Genomic DNA, 22,500 nt, shown 5'->3' with positions numbered 1-22,500 from the left:
TGTAGAAGGGGTCGATGGTTCCTTTCATACAGGAAGTCTTCTTGGTCTTTACCAACTTCAGCCCTGTTACCAGCTGAACCTTCACAAACGGGTCTGTAGATAGAGACAGGAAGGAAGTTAAATGTTCTGTTACCAGCTGAACCTCCACAAACGGGTCTGGAGATAGAGACAGGAAGGAAGTTAAATGTTCTGTTACCAGCTGAACCTCCACAAACGGGTCTGGAGATAGAGACAGGAAGGAAGTTAAATGTTCTGTTACCAGCTGAACCTTCACAAACGGGTCTGTAGATAGAGACAGGAAGGAAGTTAAATGTTCTGTTACCAGCTGAACCTTCACAAACGGGTCTGGGGGAGGGGGGGGGGTGTAGATAGAGACAGGAAGGAAGTTAAATGTTCTGTTACCAGCTGAACCTCCACAAACGGGTCTGGGGGAGGGGTGTAGATAGAGACAGGAAGGAAGTTAAATGTTCTGTTACCAGCTGAACCTCCACAAACGGGTCTGGAGATAGAGACAGGAAGGAAGTTAAATGTTCTGTTACCAGCTGAACTTTCACAAACGGGTCTGTAGATAGACAGAGGAAGGAAGTTAAATGTTCTGTTACCAGCTGAACCTTCACAAACGGGTCTGTAGATAGAGACAGGAAGGAAGTTAAATGTTCTGTTACCAGCTGAACATTCACAAACGGGTCTGGAGATAGAGACAGGAAGGAAGTTAAATGTTCTGTTACCAGCTGAACCTTCACAAACGGGTCTGAGGGAGGGGTGTAGATAGAGACAGGAAGGAAGTTAAATGTTCTGTTACCAGCTGAACCTCCACAAACGGGTCTGGAGATAGAGACAGGAAGGAAGTTAAATGTTCTGTTACCAGCTGAACCTTCACAAACGGGTCTGTAGATAGAGACAGGAAGGAAGTTAAATGTTCTGTTACCAGCTGAACCTCCACAAACGGGTCTGGAGATAGAGACAGGAAGGAAGTTAAATGTTCTGTTACCAGCTGAACCTTCACAAACGGGTCTGTAGATAGAGACAGGAAGGAAGTTAAATGTTCTGTTACCAGCTGAACCTTCACAAACGGGTCTGAGGGAGGGGTGTAGATAGAGACAGGAAGGAAGTTAAATGTTCTGTTACCAGCTGAACCTTCACAAACGGGTCTAGGGGGGGGGGGTGTAGATAGAGACAGGAAGGAAGTTAAATGTTCTGTTACCAGCTGAACCTCCACAAACGGGTCTGTAGATAGAGACAGGAAGGAAGTTAAATGTTCTGTTACCAGCTGAACCTTCACAAACGGGTCTGGAGATAGAGACAGGAAGGAAGTTAAATGTTCTGTTACCAGCTGAACCTTCACAAACGGGTCTGTAGATAGAGACAGGAAGGAAGTTAAATAAATATATCCCATTTAGCAGACGCTTTTGTCCAAAGCGACTTACAAGTCGGCTGGGGCCACTACTTTTACATATGGGTGGCCCCAGCGGGAATCGAACCCACGACGCTTGGCGTGGGTTTGCTCTACCGACTGAGCCACACAGGACCCTTAAATGTTCTGTTACCAGCTGAACCTTCACAAACGGGTCTGTAGATAGAGACAGGAAGGAAGTTAAATGTTCTGCTAGCAGGTAGTATGACATGCATGTTACCCCGTGGTGTGTAGTGTCGTGGTGTGGTGTGGTTCCATGTGATGCCAGGTGTGTGTCAGGTGTGTTATTCAGGTTTCTGCAGTTATTACCTGATCCCCAGGTGTGTGTCAGGTGTGTTATTCAGGTTTCTGCAGTTATTACCTGATCCCCAGTGTGTGTCAGGTGTGTTATTCAGGTTTCTGCAGTTATTACCTGATCCCCAGTGTGTGTCAGGTGTGTTATTCAGGTTTCTGCAGTTATTACCTGATCCCCAGGTGTGTGTCAGGTGTGTTATTCAGGTTTCTGCAGTTATTACCTGATCCCCAGGTGTGTGTCAGGTGTGTTATTCAGGTTTCTGCAGTTATTACCTGATCCCCAGGTGTGTCAGGTGTGTTATTCAGGTTTCTGCAGTTATTACCTGATCCCCAGGTGTGTCAGGTGTGTTATTCAGGTTTCTGCAGTTATTACCTGATCCCCAGGTGTGTGTCAGGTGTGTTATTCAGGTTTCTGCAGTTATTACCTGATCCCCAGGTGTGTCAGGTGTGTTATTCAGGTTTCTGCAGTTATTGCCTGATCCCCAGGTGTGTGTCAGGTGTGTTATTCAGGTTTCTGCAGTTATTACCTGATCCCCAGGTGTGTCAGGTGTGTTATTCAGGTTTCTGCAGTTATTACCTGATCCCCAGGTGTGTCAGGTTTCTGCAGTTATTACCTGATCCCCAGGTGTGTTATTCAGGTTTCTGCAGTTATTACCTGATCCCTAGGTGTGTGACAGGTGTGTTATTCAGGTTTCTGCAGTTATTACCTGATCCCCAGGTGTGTGTCAGGTGTGTTATTCAGGGTTCTGCAGTTATTACCTGATCCCCAGGTGTGTGTCAGGTGTGTTATTCAGGTTTCTGCAGTTATTACCTGATCCCCAGGTGTGTCAGGTGTGTTATTCAGGTTTCTGCAGTTATTGCCTGATCCCCAGGTGTGTGTCAGGTGTGTTATTCAGGTTTCTGCAGTTATTACCTGATCCCCAGGTGTGTCAGGTGTGTTATTCAGGTTTCTGCAGTTATTACCTGATCCCCAGGTGTGTGTCAGGTTTCTGCAGTTATTACCTGATCCCCAGGTGTATTCAGGTTTCTGCAGTTATTACCTGATCCCCAGGTGTGTCAGGTGTGTTATTCAGGTTTCTGCAGTTATTACCTGATCCCCAGGTGTGTGTCAGGTGTGTTATTCAGGTTTCTGCAGTTATTACCTGATCCCCAGGTGTGTGTCAGGTGTGTTATTCAGGTTTCTGCAGTTATTACCTGATCCCCAGGTGTGTGTCAGGTGTGTTATTCAGGTTTCTGCAGTTATTACCTGATCCCCAGGTGTGTGTCAGGTGTGTTATTCAGGTTTCTGCAGTTATTACCTGATCCCCAGGTGTGTGTCAGGTGTGTTATTCAGGTTTCTGCAGTTATTACCTGATCCCTAGGTGTGTGACAGGTGTGTTATTCAGGTTTCTGCAGTTATTACCTGATCCCCAGGTGTGTGTCAGGTGTGTTATTCAGGTTTCTGCAGTTATTACCTGATCCCCAGGTGTGTGTCAGGTGTGTTATTCAGGTTTCTGCAGTTATTACCTGATCCCCAGGTGTGTCAGGTGTGTTATTCAGGTTTCTGCAGTTATTGCCTGATCCCCAGGTGTGTGTCAGGTGTGTTATTCAGGTTTCTGCAGTTATTACCTGATCCCCAGGTGTGTCAGGTGTGTTATTCAGGTTTCTGCAGTTATTACCTGATCCCCAGGTGTGTCAGGTTTCTGCAGTTATTACCTGATCCCCAGGTGTGTTATTCAGGTTTCTGCAGTTATTACCTGATCCCCAGGTGTGTCAGGTGTGTTATTCAGGTTTCTGCAGTTATTACCTGATCCCCAGGTGTGTGTCAGGTGTGTTATTCAGGTTTCTGCAGTTATTACCTGATCCCCAGGTGTGTGTCAGGTGTGTTATTCAGGTTTCTGCAGTTATTACCTGATCCCCAGGTGTGTGTCAGGTGTGTTATTCAGGTTTCTGCAGTTATTACCTGATCCCCAGGTGTGTCAGGTGTGTTATTCAGGTTTCTGCAGTTATTACCTGATCCCCAGGTGTGTCAGGTGTGTTATTCAGGTTTCTGCAGTTATTACCTGATCCCCAGGTGTGTCAGGTGTGTTATTCAGGTTTCTGCAGTTATTTCCTGATCCCCAGGTGTGTCAGGTGTGTTATTCAGGTTTCTGCAGTTATTACCTGATCCCCAGGTGTAGTATATGAGGTGTTATTCAGGTCTCCTCAAATCAAATGTTATTCGCCACATGCTTGATAAACACCAGGTGTGGACAAATAGTGAAAAGCTGACTGACAGGTCGTTCCCAACAATAAAGAAATAACAAAAATGTAATAACAGAATCACAATGAGTAATGATAACTTGGTTATATACACAGGGTACCAGTACCTAGTCAATGATAACTTGGTTATATACACGGGGTACCAGTACTGAGTCAATGATAACTTGGTTATATACACGGGGTATCAGTACTGAGTCAATGATAACTTGGTTATATACACAGGGTACCAGTACCTAGTCAATGATAACTTGGTTATATACACGGGTACCAGTACCTAGTCAATGATAACTTGGTTATATACACAGGGCACCAGTACCTAGTCAATGATAACATGGTTATATACACAGGGTACCAGTACCTAGTCAATGATAACTTGGTTATATACACGGGGTACCAGTACCTAGTCAATAATAACTTGGTTATATACACGGGGTACCAGTACCTAGTCAATGATAACTTGGTTATATACACGGGGTACCAGTACCTAGTCAATGATAACTTGGTTATATACACAGGGTACCAGTACCTAGTCAATGATAACTAGGTTATATACACAGGGTACCAGTACCTAGTCAATGATAACTTGGTTATATACACGGGGTACCAGTACCTAGTCAATGATAACTTGGTTATATACACGGGGTATCAGTACTGAGTCAATGATAACTTGGTTATATACACAGGGTACCAGTACCTAGTCAATGATAACTTGGTTATATACACAGGGTACCAGTACATAGTCAATGATAACTTGGTTATATACACAGGGTACAAGTACCTAGTCAATGAAAACTTGGTTATATACACGGGGTACCAGTACTGAGTCAATGATAACTTGGTTATATACACAGGGTACCAGTACCTAGTCAATGATAACTTGGTTATATACACAGGGTACCAGTACCTAGTCAATGATAACTTGGTTATATACACGGGGTACCAATACCTAGTCAATGATAACTTGGTTATATACACGGGGTACCAGTACCTAGTCAATGATAACTTGGTTATATACACAGGGTACCAGTACCCAGTCAATGATAACTTGGCTATATACACAGGGTACCAGTACATAGTCAATGATAACTTGGTTATATACACAGGGTACAAGTACCTAGTCAATGATAACTTGGTTATATACACGGGGTACCAGTACTGAGTCAATGATAACTTGGTTATATACACAGGGTACCAGTACCTAGTCAATGATAACTTGGTTATATACACAGGGTACCAGTACTGAGTCAATGATAACTTGGTTATATACACGGGGTATCAGTACTGAGTCAATGATAACTTGGTTATATACACAGGGTACCAGTACCTAGTCAATGATAACTTGGTTATATACACAGGGTACCAGTACCTAGTCAATAATAACTTGGTTATATACACGGGTACCAGTACCTAGTCAATGATAACTTGGTTATATACACAGGGCACCAGTACCTAGTCAATGATAACATGGTTATATACACGGGGTACCAGTACCTAGTCAATAATAACTTGGTTATATACACGGGGTACCAGTACCTAGTCAATGATAACTTGGTTATATACACGGGGTACCAGTACCTAGTCAATGATAACTTGGTTATATACACAGGGTACCAGTACCTAGTCAATGATAACTAGGTTATATACACAGGGTACCAGTACCTAGTCAATGATAACTTGGTTATATACACGGGGTACCAGTACCTAGTCAATGATAACTTGGTTATATACACGGGGTATCAGTACTGAGTCAATGATAACTTGGTTATATACACAGGGTACCAGTACCTAGTCAATGATAACTTGGTTATATACACAGGGTACCAGTACATAGTCAATGATAACTTGGTTATATACACAGGGTACAAGTACCTAGTCAATGAAAACTTGGTTATATACACGGGGTACCAGTACTGAGTCAATGATAACTTGGTTATATACACAGGGTACCAGTACCTAGTCAATGATAAAATGGTTATATACACAGGGTACCAGTACCTAGTCAATGATAACAGTTATATACACGGGGTACCAATACCTAGTCAATGATAACTTGGTTATATACACGGGGTACCAGTACCTAGTCAATGATAACTTGGTTATATACACAGGGTACCAGTACCCAGTCAATGATAACTTGGCTATATACACAGGGTACCAGTACATAGTCAATGATAACTTGGTTATATACACAGGGTACAAGTACCTAGTCAATGATAACTTGGTTATATACACGGGGTACCAGTACTGAGTCAATGATAACTTGGTTATATACACAGGGTACCAGTACCTAGTCTATGATAACTTGGTTATATACACGGGGCACCAATACCTAGTCAATGATAACTTGGTTATATACACGGGGTACCAGTACCTAGTCAATGATAACTTGGTTATATACATGGGGTACCAGTACTGAGTCAATGATAACTTGGTTATATACACGGGGTACCAGTACCTAGTCAATGATAACTTGGTTATATACACGGGGTATCAGTACTGAGTCAGTGATAACTTGGTTATATACACAGGGCACCAGTACCTAGTCAATGATAACTTGGTTATATTTACGGGGTACCAGTACTGAGTCAATGATAACTTGGTTATATACACAGCTTACCAGTACCTAGTCAATGATAACTTGGTTATATACACGGGGTACCAGTACTGAGTCAATGATAACTTGGTTATATACACAGAGTACCAGTACTCAGTCAATGATAACTTGTTATATACACGGGGTACCAGTACCTAGTCAATGATAACTTGGTTATATACACAGGGTACCAGTACCCAGTCAATGATAACTTGGCTATATACACAGGGTACCAGTACATAGTCAATGATAACTTGGTTATATACACAGGGTACCAGTACTGAGTCAATGATAACTTGGTTATATACACAGGGTACCAGTACCTAGTCAATGATAACTTGGTTATATACACAGGGTACCAGTACCTAGTCAATGATAACTTGGTTATATACACGGGGTACCAATACCTAGTCAATGATAACTTGGTTATATACACGGGGTACCAATACCTAGTCAATGATAACTTGGTTATATACACGGGGTACCAGTACTGAGTCAATGATAACTTGGTTATATACACGGGGTACCAGTACCTAGTCAATGATAACTTGGTTATATACACGGGGTACCAGTACTGAGTCAATGATAACTTGGTTATATACACGGGGTACCAGTACCTAGTCAACGATAACTTGGTTATATACACGGGGTACCAGTACTGAGTCAATGATAACTTGGTTATATACACGGGGTACCAGTACTGAGTCAATGATAACTTGGTTATATACACGGGGTACCAGTACTGAGTCAATGATAACTTGGTTATATACACAGGGTACCAGTACCTAGTCAATGATAACTTGTTTATATACACTGGGTACCAGTACTGAGTCAATAACAACTTGGCTGTATACAAATGGTATCAGCACTGAGTCAATGATAACTTGGCTATATACAAGGGGTACCAGTACTGAGTCAATGTTCAGGGGTGCCTGTTAAATAAGATATATATGTACATATAACAAGGAATAAAGTGACAGATTAGTTAAATTTAGTTTAGTTTATTAGGATCCCCATAAGCTACTGCACATATAAAATGTTTAGGGCCTTCCCCTGGCACGGCCTGGTGTAGAAGTCCTGGCTGGCACAGGGCTCGGCCCCAGTGATGTACTGGGCCGTACTCACTACCCTCTGTATTGCCTTCCGGGCAGATGCCAAGCAGTTGCTGTACCAAGTTGTGATGCAGCCAGTGAAGCTGTTCTCTCAATGGTGCAGCTGTGCCATTTTTTAAGGATCTCAGGGCCCATGCCAAATCTTTTCAGCCCCCTGAGGGGGAGGCCCTCTTCACGACTGTGTTGGTGTGTGTAGACCATGATCCTTAGTGATGTGGACACCTGCTCCACTACAGCCCCGTCCATGTGAATGGGGGCTGCTCGGCCCTCTGTTTCCTGTAGTCCACGATCAGCTCCTTTGTCTTGCTGACGTTGAGGGAGAGGTTGTTGTCCCGTCACCACACTGCCAGGTCTCTGACCTCCTCCCTGGAGGCTGTTTAATCATCTTCGGTGATCAGGCCTACCACCATCGTGTGGTCAGTAAACTTAATGATGGTGTCGGAGTCGTGTGTGACCATGAAGTCGTGAGTGAACAGGGAGTACTGGAGGGGACTAAGCACGCACCCCTGAGGGGCCCCCGTATTCAGGGTCAGCTTGGCGGATGTGTTGTTGCCTACCCTCACCACCTGGGGGCATCCTGTCAGGAGGTCCAGGATCCAGGTGCAGATGGAGGTGTTCAGTCCCAGGGTCCTTAGCTTAATGATGAGCTTCGTGGGCACTATGGTGTTGAACGCTGAGCCGTAGTCAATGAATAGCATTCTCACATACGGTAGGTGTTCCTTTTGTCCAAGTGGGAAAGGACAGTGTGGAGTGCAATAGAGATTGCGTCATCTGTGGATCTGTTGGGGCGGTATGCAAATTAGAGTGGGTCCAGGTTGTCTGGGATGATGGTGTTGATGTGAGCCATGACTCTCAAGGCATTTTATGGCTACAGAGTGCTACGGGGAGATAGGCATTTAGACAGCTCACCATGGTGTTTTTGGGCACAGGGACTATGGTGGTCTGCTTGAAACATGTAGGTGTTACATACTGGGTCAGGGAGAGGACATGTCAGTGAAGACACTGGCCAGCTGGTCGGCGCATGTTCTGAGGACTCATCCTAGTAATCCATCTGGCCCCGTGGCCTTGTGAATGTTCACCTGTTCAAAGGTCTGACTCACATCGGCTATGGAGAGCGTGATCACACAGTCGTACAGAACAGCTGGTGCTCGCACGCATGGTTCAGTGTTACTTGCCTCGAAGCGAGCAAAGAAGGCATTTAGCTCATCTGGTAGGCTCGTGTCACTGGGCATCTCGCTGCTGGTTTTCTCTTTGTAATCCGTGATAGTTTGCAAGCCCTGCCACATCTGATGAGCGTCAGAGCCAGTGTAGTAGGATTAGATCTTAGTACTGTATTGACACTTTGCCTGTTTGCTTGGTCGTCAAAGGGCATAGTGGGATGTCTTATAAGTGTCCAGGTTAGTGTCCCGCCCCTTGAAAGTGGCACCTATAGCTTTTAGCTCAGTGCGGCTGGTGCCTGTAATCCATGGCTTCTGGTTGGGAAATGTACGTAGGTATCCCTCCTCTGTCGTTCAGGTATCCCTCCTCTGTTAGTCAGGTATCCCTCCTCTGTTAGTCAGGTATCCCTCCTCTGTTAGTCAGGTATCCCTCCTCTGTTAGTCAGGTATCCCTCCTCTGTTAGTCAGGTATCCCTCCTCTGTTAGTCAGGTATCCCTCCTCTGTTAGTCAGGTATCCCTCCTCTGTTATTCAGGTATCCCCACTCTGTTAGTCAGGTATCCCTCCTCTGTTAGTCAGGTATCCCCACTCTGTTATTCAGGTATCCCCTCTGTTAGTCAGGTATCCCTCCTCTGTTAGTCAGGTATCCCCACTCTGTTATTCAGGTATCCCCTCTGTTAGTCAGGTATCCCTCCTCTGTTAGTCAGGTATCCCTCCTCTGTTAGTCAGGTATCCCCCTCTGTTAGTCAGGTATCCCTCTGTTAGTCAGGTATCACTCTGTTAGTCAGGTATCCCCTCTGTTATTCAGGTATCCCCCTCTGTTAGTCAGGTATCCCTCCTCTGTTATTCAGGTATCCCCACTCTGTTATTCAGGTATCCCCTCTGTTAGTCAGGTATCCCTCCTCTGTTAGTCAGGTATCCCCTCTGTTAGTCAGGTATCCCCCCTCTGTTAGTCAGGTATCCCCACTCTGTTAGTCAGGTATCCCCCCTCTGTTAGTCAGGTATCCCCCCTCTGTTAGTCAGGTATCCCCCTCTGTTAGTCAGGTATCCCCCTCTGTTAGTCAGGTATCCCTCCTCTGTTAGTCAGGTATCCCCCTCTGTTAGTCAGGTATCCCCTCTGTTAGTCAGGTATCCCCCCTCTGTTAGTCAGGTATCCCCTCTGTTAGTCAGGTATCCCCCTCTGTTAGTCAGGTATCCCTCCTCTGTTAGTCAGGTATCCCCCCTCTGTTAGTCAGGTATCCCTCCTCTGTTAGTCAGGTATCCCTCCTCTGTTAGTCAGGTATCTCCTCTGTTAGTCAGGTATCCCTCCTCTGTTAGTCAGGTATCCCTCCTCTGTTAGTCAGGTATCCCTCCTCTGTTAGTCAGGTATCCCCCCTCTGTTATTCAGGTATCCCCACTCTGTTAGTCAGGTATCCCTCCTCTGTTAGTCAGGTATCCCTCCTCTGTTAGTCAGGTATCCCTCCTCTGTTAGTCAGGTATCCCTCCTCTGTTAGTCAGGTATCCCTCCTCTGTTAGTCAGGTATCCACTCTGTTATTCAGGTATCCCTCCTCTGTTAGTCAGGTATCCCCTCTGTTAGTCAGGTATCCCTCCTCTGTTAGTCAGGTATCCCTCCTCTGTTAGTCAGGTATCCCTCCTCTGTTAGTCAGGTATCCCCACTCTGTTAGTCAGGTATCCCCACTCTGTTAGTCAGGTATCCCCACTCTGTTAGTCAGGTATCCCTCCTCTGTTAGTCAGGTATCCCTCCTCTGTTAGTCAGGTATCCACTCTGTTAGTCAGGTATCCCTCCTCTGTTAGTCAGGTATCCCTCCTCTGTTAGTCAGGTATCCCCACTCTGTTATTCAGGTATCCCTCCTCTGTTAGCCAGGTATCCCTCCTCTGTTATTCAGGTATCCCCCCTCTGTTAGTCAGGTATCCCTCCTCTGTTAGTCAGGTATCCCCACTCTGTTAGTCAGGTATCCCCACTCTGTTAGTCAGGTATCCCCTCTGTTAGTCAGGTATCCCCCCTCTGTTAGTCAGGTATCCCTCCTCTGTTAGTCAGGTATCCCCCTCTGTTAGTCAGGTATCCCCACTCTGTTATTCAGGTATCCCCCCTCTGTTAGTCAGGTATCCCTCCTCTGTTAGTCAGGTATCCCCTCTGTTAGTCAGGTATCCCCACTCTGTTAGTCAGGTATCCCCCCTCTGTTAGTCAGGTATCCACTCTGTCATTCAGGTATCCACTCTGTTAATCAGGTATCCCCACTCTGTTAGCCAGGTATCCCTCCTCTGTTAGTCAGGTATCCCCACTCTGTTAGTCAGGTATCCCCCCTCTGTTAGTCAGGTATCCCCACTCTGTTAGTCAGGTATCCACTCTGTTAGTCAGGTATCCCTCCTCTGTTAGTCAGGTATCCCCCTCTGTTAGTCAGGTATCCCCACTCTGTTAGTCAGGTATCCCCACTCTGTTAGTCAGGTATCCCCACTCTGTTAGTCAGGTATCCCCCTTTGTTAGTCAGGTATCCCCCTCTGTTAGTCAGGTATCCACTCTGTTAGTCAGGTATCCACTCTGTCATTCAGGTATCCCTCTGTTAGTCAGGTATCCCCACTCTGTTAGTCAGGTATCCCTCCTCTGTTAGTCAGGTATCCCCACTCTGTTATTCAGGTATCCCCCCTCTGTTAGTCAGGTATCCCTCCTCTGTTAGTCAGGTATCCACTCTGTTAGTCAGGTATCCCCCCTCTGTTAGTCAGGTATCCCTCCTCTGTTAGTCAGGTATCCACTCTGTTAGTCAGGTATCCCCCCTCTGTTAGTCAGGTATCCCTCCTCTGTTAGTCAGGTATCCACTCTGTTAGTCAGGTATCCCCACTCTGTTAGTCAGGTATCCCCCTTTGTTAGTCAGGTATCCCCCTCTGTTAGTCAGGTATCCACTCTGTTAGTCAGGTATCCACTCTGTCATTCAGGTATCCCTCTGTTAGTCAGGTATCCCCACTCTGTTAGTCAGGTGTCCACTCTGTTAGTCAGGTATCCCTCCTCTGTTAGTCAGGTATCCCTCCTCTGTTAGTCAGGTATCCCCCACTCTGTTAGTCAGGTATCCCTCCTCTGTTAGTCAGGTATCCCCACTCTGTTAGTCAGGTATCCCCACTCTGTTAGTCAGGTATCCCCACTCTGTTAGTCAGGTATCCACTCTGTTAGTCAGGTATCCCCCCTCTGTTAGTCAGGTATCCCCACTCTGTTAGTCAGGTATCCCTCCTCTGTTAGTCAGGTATCCCCCTCTGTTAGTCAGGTATCCCCACTCTGTTAGTCAGGTATCCCCTCTCTGTTAGTCAGGTATCCCTCCTCTGTTAGTCAGGTATCCCCCACTCTGTTAGTCAGGTATCCCTCCTCTGTTAGTCAGGTATCCCCACTCTGTTAGTCAGTTATCCCCACTCTGTTAGTCAGGTATCCCTCCTCTGTTAGTCAGGTATCCCCACTCTGTTAGTCAGGTATCCCTCCTCTGTTAGTCAGGTATCCCTCCTCTGTTAGTCAGGTATCCCTCCTCTGTTAGTCAGGTATCCACTCTGTTAGTCAGGTATCCCTCCTCTGTTAGTCAGGTATCCCCCCTCTGTTAGTCAGGTATCCCCCCTCTGTTAGTCAGGTATCCCTCCTCTGTTAGTCAGGTATCCACTCTGTTAGTCAGGTATCCCCACTCTGTTAGTCAGGTATCCCCCTTTGTTAGTCAGGTATCCCCCTCTGTTAGTCAGGTATCCACTCTGTTAGTCAGGTATCCACTCTGTCATTCAGGTATCCCTCTGTTAGTCAGGTATCCCCACTCTGTTAGTCAGGTGTCCACTCTGTTAGTCAGGTATCCCTCCTCTGTTAGTCAGGTATCCCTCCTCTGTTAGTCAGGTATCCCCCTCTGTTAGTCAGGTATCCCTCCTCTGTTAGTCAGGTATCCCCACTCTGTTAGTCAGGTATCCCCACTCTGTTAGTCAGGTATCCCCACTCTGTTAGTCAGGTATCCACTCTGTTAGTCAGGTATCCCCCCTCTGTTAGTCAGGTATCCCCACTCTGTTAGTCAGGTATCCCTCCTCTGTTAGTCAGGTATCCCCCTCTGTTAGTCAGGTATCCCCACTCTGTTAGTCAGGTATCCCCTCTCTGTTAGTCAGGTATCCCTCCTCTGTTAGTCAGGTATCCCCCACTCTGTTAGTCAGGTATCCCTCCTCTGTTAGTCAGGTATCCCCACTCTGTTAGTCAGTTATCCCCACTCTGTTAGTCAGGTATCCCTCCTCTGTTAGTCAGGTATCCCCACTCTGTTAGTCAGGTATCCCTCCTCTGTTAGTCAGGTATCCCTCCTCTGTTAGTCAGGTATCCCTCCTCTGTTAGTCAGGTATCCACTCTGTTAGTCAGGTATCCCTCCTCTGTTAGTCAGGTATCCCCCCTCTGTTAGTCAGGTATCCCTCCTCTGTTAGTCAGGTATCCCTCCTCTGTTAGTCAGGTATCCCCCTCTGTTAGTCAGGTATCCCCACTCTGTTAGTCAGGTATCCCCACTCTGTTAGTCAGGTATCCCCACTCTGTTAGTCAGGTATCCCCCCTCTGTTAGTCAGGTATCCCCACTCTGTTAGTCAGGTATCCACTCTGTTAGTCAGGTATCCCTCCTCTGTTAGTCAGGTATCCCCCTCTGTTAGTCAGGTATCCCCACTCTGTTAGTCAGGTATCCCCACTCTGTTAGTCAGGTATCCCCACTCTGTTAGTCAGGTATCCCCACTCTGTTAGTCAGGTATCCCCCTCTGTTAGTCAGGTATCCCTCCTCTGTTAGTCAGGTATCCCCCTTTGTTAGTCAGGTATCCCCCTCTGTTAGTCAGGTATCCCTCCTCTGTTAGTCAGGTATCCCCCTTTGTTAGTCAGGTATCCCCCTCTGTTAGTCAGGTATCCCCACTCTGTTAGTCAGGTATCCACTCTGTTAGTCAGGTATCCACTCTGTTAGTCAGGTATCCCTCCTCTGTTAGTCAGGTATCCACTCTGTTAGTCAGGTATCCCCACTCTGTTAGTCAGGTATCCCCACTCTGTTAGTCAGGTATCCACTCTGTTAGTCAGGTATCCCTCCTCTGTTAGTCAGGTATCCCTCCTCTGTTAGTCAGGTATCCCCCTCTGTTAGTCAGGTATCCACTCTGTTAGTCAGGTATCCCCACTCTGTTATTCAGGTATCCCCCCTCTGTTAGTCAGGTATCCCCCTCTGTTAGTCAGGTATCCCCCTCTGTTAGTCAGGTATCCCCCTCTGTTAGTCAGGTATCCCCCTCTGTTAGTCAGGTATCCCCCTCTGTTAGTCAGGTATCCCCTCTGTTAGTCAGGTATCCCTCCTCTGTTAGTCAGGTATCCCCACTCTGTTATTCAGGTATCCCCCCTCTGTTAGTCAGGTATCCCTCCTCTGTTAGTCAGGTATCCCTCCTCTGTTAGTCAGGTATCCCCCTCTGTTAGTCAGGTATCCCCCCTCTGTTAGTCAGGTATCCCCCCTCTGTTATTCAGGTATCCCTCTGTTAGTCAGGTATCCCTCCTCTGTTAGTCAGGTATCCACTCTGTTAGTCAGGTATCCCTCCTCTGTTAGTCAGGTATCCCTCCTCTGTTAGTCAGGTATCCCTCCTCTGTTAGTCAGGTATCCCTCCTCTGTTAGTCAGGTATCCACTCTGTTAGTCAGGTATCCCTCCTCTGTTAGTCAGGTATCCCTCCTCTGTTAGTCAGGTATCCCTCCTCTGTTAGTCAGGTATCCCCCTCTGTTAGTCAGGTATCCCTCCTCTGTTAGTCAGGTATCCCCTCTGTTATTCAGGTATCCCCCCTCTGTTATTCAGGTATCCCTCCTCTGTTAGTCAGGTATCCCCTCTGTTAGTCAGGTATCCCTCCTCTGTTAGTCAGGTATCCCTCCTCTGTTATTCAGGTATCCCCCCTCTGTTAGTCAGGTATCCCCTCTGTTATTCAGGTATCCCCCCTCTGTTAGTCAGGTATCCCTCCTCTGTTAGTCAGGTATCCCCCCTCTGTTATTCAGGTATCCCCCCTCTGTTAGTCAGGTATCCCTCCTCTGTTAGTCAGGTATCCCCCTCTGTTAGTCAGGTATCCCTCCTCTGTTAGTCAGGTATCCCCCTCTGTTAGTCAGGTATCCCTCCTCTGTTAGTCAGGTATCCCCTCTGTTAGTCAGGTATCCCCACTCTGTTAGTCAGGTATCCCTCCTCTGTTAGTCAGGTATCCCTCCTCTGTTAGTCAGGTATCCCTCCTCTGTTAGTCAGGTATCCCCCCTCTGTTATTCAGGTATCCCCACTCTGTTATTCAGGTATCCCCACTCTGTTAGTCAGGTATCCCTCCTCTGTTAGTCAGGTATCCCTCCTCTGTTAGTCAGGTATCCCTCCTCTGTTAGTCAGGTATCCCCACTCTGTTAGTCAGGTATCCCTCCTCTGTTAGTCAGGTATCCCTCCTCTGTTAGTCAGGTATCCCTCCTCTGTTAGTCAGGTATCTCCTCTGTTAGTCAGGTATCCCCCCTCTGTTAGTCAGGTATCCCTCCTCTGTTAGTCAGGTATCCCCCTCTGTTAGTCAGGTATCCCTCCTCTGTTAGTCAGGTATCCCTCCTCTGTTAGTCAGGTATCCCCCCTCTGTTAGTCAGGTATCCCCACTCTGTTATTCAGGTATCCCCACTCTGTTATTCAGGTATCCACTCTGTTAGTCTGGTATCCCCACTCTGTTAGTCAGGTATCCCCCCTCTGTTATTCAGGTATCCACTCTGTTATTCAGGTATCCACTCTGTTAGTCAGGTATCCCCCCTCTGTTAGTCAGGTATCCACTCTGTTATTCAGGTATCCACTCTGTTAGTCAGGTATCCCTCCTCTGTTAGTCAGGTATCCCTCCTCTGTTAGTCAGGTATCCACTCTGTTAGTCAGGTATCCCCACTCTGTTAGTCAGGTATCCCCTCTGTTATTCAGGTATCCCTCCTCTGTTAGTCAGGTATCCCTCCTCTGTTAGTCAGGTATCCCCACTCTGTTATTCAGGTATCCACTCTGTTAGTCAGGTATCCCTCCTCTGTCATTCAGGTATCCCTCTGTTATTCAGGCATCCCTCTGTTATTCAGGTATCCCTCTGTTAGTCAGGTATCCCCCCTCTGTTATTCAGGTATCCCCTCTGTTATTCAGGTATCCCTCTGTTATTCAGGTATCCCCTCTGTTATTCAGGTATCCCTCTGCTAGTCAGGTATCCCCTCTGTTAGTCAGGTATCCCCTCTGTTAGTCAGGTATCCCCTCTGTTATTCAGGTATCCACTCTGTTAGTCAGGTATCCCCTCTGTTATTCAGGTATCCACTCTGTTAGTCAGATATCCCCTCTGTTATTCAGGTATACACTCTGTTAGTCAGGTATCCCCTCTGTTATTCAGGTATCCCCCTCTGTTAGTCAGGTATCCCCCTCTGTTAGTCAGGTATCCCCTCTGTTATTCAGGTATCCCTCTGTTATTCAGGTATCCCCTCTGTTATTCAGGTATCCACTCTGTTAGTCAGATATCCCCTCTGTTATTCAGGTATCCCCTCTGTTAGTCAGATATCCCCTCTGTTATTCAGGTATCCCTCTGTTATTCAGGTATCCCCTCTGTTATGTCAGTAGCTATATTAGTAGGTATATTAGTAGGTATATTAGTAGGTATATTAGTAGGTATATTAGTAGGTATGTCAGTAGGTATATTAGTAGGTATGTCAGTAGGTATATTAGCAGGTATGTCAGTAGGTATATTAGCAGGTATGTTAATCGATATATTAGTAGGTATGTCAGTAGGTATGTCAGTAGGTATATTAGTAGGTATATTAGTAGGTATATTAGTAGGTATATTAGTAGGTATATTAGTAGGTATATTAGTAGGTATATTAGTAGGTATATTAGTAGGTATGTCAGTAGGTATATTAGTAGGTATGTTAGTAGGTATGTCAGTAGGTATATTAGTAGGTATATTAGTAGGTATATTAGTAGGTATATTAGTAGGTATATTAGTAGGTATGTCAGTAGGTATATTAGTAGGTATGTTAGTAGGTATGTCAGTAGGTATATTAGTAGGTATATTAGTAGGTATATTAGTAGGTATATTAGTAGGTATATTAGTAGGTATATTAGTAGGTATGTCAGTAGGTATATTAGTAGGTATATTAGTAGGTATATTAGTAGGTATGTCAGTAGGTATATTAGTAGGTATGTCAGTAGGTATATTAGTAGGTATGTCAGTAGGTATATTAGTAGGTATGTCAGTAGGTATATTAGTAGGTATATTAGTAGGTATATTAGTAGGTATATTAGTAGGTATATTAGTAGGTATATTAGTAGGTATATTAGTAGGTATATTAGTAGGTATGTCAGTAGGTATGTCAGTAGGTATATTAGTAGGTATGTCAGTAGGTATATTAGTAGGTATATTAGCAGGTATATTAGTAGGTATATTAGTAGGTATATTAGCAGGTATATTAGTAGGTATATTAGTAGGTATGTCAGTAGGTATGTCAGTAGGTATATTAGTAGGTATGTCAGTAGGTATATTAGTAGGTATATTAGTAGGTATATTAGTAGGTATAGTTTACCTGATCCCTGGCACATGTCTGTCTGCAGCAGCTGTTAGTCGGTATAGTTTACCTGATCCCTGGCACATGTCTGTCTGCAGCAGCTGCTTCGCTCTGATGATGTCAACGTTGAGTCTTCCAGCAGAGGGCAGGTAGTTGAGTGATAACAGCAGCTCTCCCAGCTCTACCTCATTCTGTTAGAAACACAAAACACTGTTGATATCCCTCTGTAGATATGTCTGTCTGACTATCTCAGATAGTGGAGTGATAACAGCATCTCTCTCTCTTTGTGTCGTTGTTGTTGTGGTGCTGTTTTTGTATTGTTGTGGTGTTGTTGTGTTCGAGGGCGATGCGCTCACCACCCTCGTGACAATATAACAGATGTGCAGCGAGGACAGTGTTAGTGTCTCTCTCGCGCACGCACACGCACGCGCACACACACACACACACACACACACACACACACACACACACACACACACACACACACACACACACACACACACACACACACACACACACACACACACACACACACACACTCAAAGTCAGTGTTGTGCCTCTCCTGGCCAATAAACAACAGATTGGGCCTCAGTGACTGTATGTCTATGTAAGAGAGGCTGAGAGGAGGAGAGGATGAGAGGAAGAGTAGGAGGAGGACGAGGGAATGAGGAGGAAGAGGAGGAGGGGCTGAGGCTGATGAGCTTGATAACGGTTTCACATCCAAAGGGAAGAATCCACTTAGATCAATGTGTTGAACTAAGACACCTAGTGTGTGTTGAACTAAGACATTTAGTGTGTGTGTGTTCTTCCTACCTGAGAACTAGGTACCAGGGCCTTCCACCAATGACCACCTTTCACCAGATCAACATCACTCAGAGGCAGCGCCACCTACCAATGAAAACACACCATTACAGAACTAATGTATCAGACAGGGTTGAATGTGCCTTGCAAAATTATTCATCCCTCTTGGCATTTTTTCCTATTTTGTTGCATTACAACCTGTAATTTAATTGGATTTTTATTTGGATTTCGTGTAATGGACATACACAAAATAGTCTAAATTGGTGAAGTAAAATTAAAAAAATTATTTGTTATAAAGAATTCTAAAAAAATAAGAAACGGAAAGTGGTGCGTGCATATGTTTTCACCCCCTTTACTATGAAGCCCCTAAATAAGATCTGGTGCAACTAATTACCTTCAGAAGTCACATAATTAAGTCAAATAAAGTCCACCTGTGTGCAATCTAAGTGTCACATGATCTATCACATTATCTCAGTATATATACACCTGTTCTGAAAGGCCCCAGAGTCTGCAACACCACTAAGCAAGGGGCACCACAAAGCAAGCGACACCATGAAGACCAAGGAGCTCTCCAAACAGGTCAGAGACAAAGTTGTGGAAAAGTACAGATCGGGATTGGGTTATAAAAAAATATCCAATATTTTGAACATCCCACGGAGCACTATTAAATCCATTATTAAAAAATGGAAAGAATATGGCACCACAACAAACCTGTCAAGAGAGCACCACCGACCAAAACTAATGAATCAGGCAAGGAGGTCATTAATCAGAGAGGCAACAAAGAGACCAAAGATAACCCTGAAGGAGCTGCAAAGCTCCACAGCGGAGGCTAGATTATTTGTCCATAGGACCACTTTAAGCCGTACACTCCACAGAGCTGGGCTACATGGAAGAGTGGCCAGAAAAAAGTAATTGCTTAAAGAAAAAAATAAGCAAACATGTTTGGTGTTCGCCAAAGGAATGTGGGAGACTCCCCAAACATATGGAAGAAGGTACTCTGGTCAGATGAGACTGAAATTGATATTTTTGGCCATCAAGGAAAACGCTATGTCTGGCGCAAACCCAACACTTCTCATCACCCCAAGAACATCATCCCCACAGTGAAGCATGGTGTTGGCAGCTTCATGCTGTGTGGGATGGTTTTCATTGGCAGGGACTGGGAAGAAATGGGAAGAAATGATGGATGGCGCTAAACAGGGAAAGTCTTGAGGGAAACCTGAGGGAAACCTGTTTCAGTCTTCCAGAGATTTGAGACCGGGACGGAGGTTCACCTTCCAGCAGGACTATGACCCTAATCATACTGCTAAAGCAACACTCGAGTGGTTTAAGGGGAAACATGTAAATGTCTTGGAATGGCCTAGTCAAAGCCCGGACCTCAATCCAATTGAGAATCTGTGGTATGACTTAAAGATTGCTGTACACCAGCGGAACCCATCCAATAGTTATGCACGCTCAAGTTTTCTGTTTTTTTTTTGTCTTATTTCTTGTTTGTTTCACAATAAACAAAATTATTTGCATCTTGAAAGTGGTAGGCATGTTGTGTAAATCAAATGATACAAACCCCCCCAAGTTGTAAGGCAACAAAATAGGAAAAATGCCAAGGTGGTTGAATACTTTCGCGAGCCACTGTATCTTCCTGGTACGGGACATCCTGTGTACACACATTGTTTTGATTGGCTCAATACTCAAGAAGAAGGTGATGCCGAAACGTTGGTGCATTACCCAATAAATGACTGAGAGTTAATATACAGTGCCTTGCGAAAGTATTCGGCCCCCTTGAACTTTGCGACCTTTTGCCACATTTCAGGCTTCAAACATAAAGGTAAAAAACTGTATTTTTTTGTGAAGAATCAACACAATCATGAAGTGGAACGACATTTATTGGATATTTCAAACTTTTTTAACAAATCAAAAACTGAAAAATTGGGCGTGCAAAATTATTCAGCCCCTTTACTTTCAGTGCAGCAAACTCTCTCCAGAAGTTCAGTGAGGATCTCTGAATGATCCAATGTTGACCTAAATGACTAATGATGATAAATACAATCCACCTGTGTGTAATCAAGTCTCCGTATAAATGCACCTGCACTGTGATAGTCTCAGAGGTCCGTTAAAAGCGCATAGAGCATCATGAAGAACAAGGAACACACCAGGCAGGTCCGAGATACTGTTGTGAAGAAGTTTATAGCCGGATTTGGATACAAAAAGATTTCCCAAGCTTTAAACATCCCAGGGAGCACTGTGCAAGCAATAATATTGAAATGGAAGGAGTATCAGACCACTGCAAATCTACCAAGACCTGGCCGTCTCTCTAAACTTTCAGCTCATACAAGGAGAAGACTGATCAGAGATGCAGCCAAGAGGCCCATGATCACTCTGGATGAACTGCAGAGATCTACAGCTGAGGTGGGAGACTCTGTCCATAGGACAACAATCAGTCGTATATTGCACAAATCTGGCCTTTATGGAAGAGTGGCAAGAAGAAAGCCATTTCTTAAAGATATCCATAAAAAGTGTTGTTTAAAGTTTGCCACAAGCCACCTGGGAGTCACACCAAACATGTGGAAGAAGGTGCTCTGGTCAGATGAAACCAAAATTGAACTTTTTGGCAACAATGCAAAACGTTATGTTTGGCGTAAAAGCAACACAGCTCATCACCCTGAACACACCATCCCCACTGTCAAACATGGTGGTGGCAGCATCATGCTTTGGGCCTGCTTTTCTTCAGCAGGGACAGGGAAGATGGTTAAAATTGATGGGAAGATGGATGGAGCCAAATACAGGACCATTCTGGAAGAAAACCTGATGGAGTCTGCAAAAGACCTGAGACTGGGACGGAGATTTGTCTTCCAACAAGACAATGATCCAAAACATAAAGCAAAATCTACAATGGAATGGTTCAAAAATAAACATATCCAGGTGTTAGAATGGCCAAGTCAAAGTCCAGACCTGAATCCAATCGAGAATCTGTGGAAAGAACTGAAAACTGCTGTTCACAAATGCTCTCCATCCAACCTCACTGAGCTCGAGCTGTTTTGCAAGGAGGAATGGGAAAACATTTCAGTCTCTCGATGTGCAAAACTGATAGAGACATACCCCAAGCGACTTACAGCTGTAATCTCAGCAAAAGGTGGCGCTACAAAGTATTAACTTAAGGGGGCTGAATAATTTTGCACGCCCAATTTTTCAGTTTTTGATTTGTTAAAAAGTTTGAAATATCCAATAAATGTCGTTCCACTTCATGATTGTGTCCCACTTGTTGATTCTTCACAAAAAAAATACAGTTTTATATCTTTATGTTTGAAGCCTGAAATGTGGCAAAAGGTCGCAAAGTTCAAGGGGGTCGAATACTTACGCAAGGCACTGTATAGAGCGTACAACTCTCTTTATTTTATATAGCTGATGGTAAAGACGTCAATAAACTGTAAAAAATAAATAAATGTAAAAGTAGGATGAAGACAAACAGTCATTGTCAAATAAATCACTTCAAAAAGTAGACAATAACCCCCCATTCATCCACTCTAAGATCATGCATCTGAAACAGTGTAATCCACTCTAAGATCATCTGAAACAGTGTAATCCACTCTAAGATCATGCATCTGAAAGAGTGTAATCCACTCTAAGATCATCTGAAACAGTGTAATCCACTCTAAGATCATCTGAAACAGTGTAATCCACTCTAAGATAATCTGAAACAGTGTAATCCGCTCTAAGATCATCTGAAACAGTGCTATCCACTCTAAGATCATCTGAAACAGTGCAATCCACTCTAAGATCATCTGAAACAGTGTAATCCACTCTAAGATAATCTGAAACAGTGTAATCCACTCTAAGATCATCTGAAACAGTGCAATCCACTCTAAGATCATCTGAAACAGTGCAATCCACTCTAAGATCATCTGAAACAGTGCGGTCCACCGGCCATTTGATGAATAGGAAAAGGCTATTAAAAATGTAAAAAAATTGTGATGTGGTTTGATGTGAACACAAATTAAATTCAGGGTAATAAGTGTGCCTAACGACAATCGCCAAATGTCATTAGACTTATAGCCTGAATTTAATTTGTGTTCACATCAAACCACATCACATCTTGATACCCCTGGTATCAATACTCCATAGGATTGTTGTGTGTGTGTGTGTGTGTTTGTGTGGTTGTGTATGAGTGTGTGTGTGCGCTCGTGTGTGTGTTTTGTTTGTGTGGGTGTTCACCTTGCCGATGACACAGTGTCGTGAGAACTTGTCGAAGTCGACCACAGACAGCAGCAGGGTGCGGCGCTGGGCCTCCAGGAACAGAAGGTCAAAGGTGAACCGCTCCTCGAACACCGGGTTCTGTGTCTTCCTCTTCACCCCTGTCTGAAGAAGAAAAATG

The 22,500-nt window shown here is 44.8% G+C and overlaps 1 protein-coding gene across 1 annotated transcript in view; it reads right to left on the bottom strand.

Moving 5' to 3' along the window:
• LOC135554763 (synaptotagmin-17-like) overlaps positions 1-22,500 on the bottom strand; it is a 55,573-nt gene that overhangs the window by 17,934 nt on the left and 15,139 nt on the right. The window contains exons 5-8 of the mRNA XM_064987193.1: positions 22,341-22,484; positions 18,147-18,221; positions 17,404-17,524; positions 1-93 (exon numbers count right to left, since the gene is read on the bottom strand). The exon at positions 1-93 is cut by the window's left edge and continues 63 nt beyond it. Coding sequence (XP_064843265.1) covers positions 1-93; positions 17,404-17,524; positions 18,147-18,221; positions 22,341-22,484 — 433 coding nt within the window. The remainder of the gene's footprint in view (positions 94-17,403; positions 17,525-18,146; positions 18,222-22,340; positions 22,485-22,500) is intronic.

Source organism: Oncorhynchus masou, chromosome 14, assembly GCF_036934945.1.
Source record: "Oncorhynchus masou masou isolate Uvic2021 chromosome 14, UVic_Omas_1.1, whole genome shotgun sequence".
Taxonomy (NCBI): Eukaryota; Metazoa; Chordata; class Actinopteri; order Salmoniformes; family Salmonidae; genus Oncorhynchus; species Oncorhynchus masou.
This window is presented reverse-complemented; position numbering and strand designations above follow the sequence as displayed.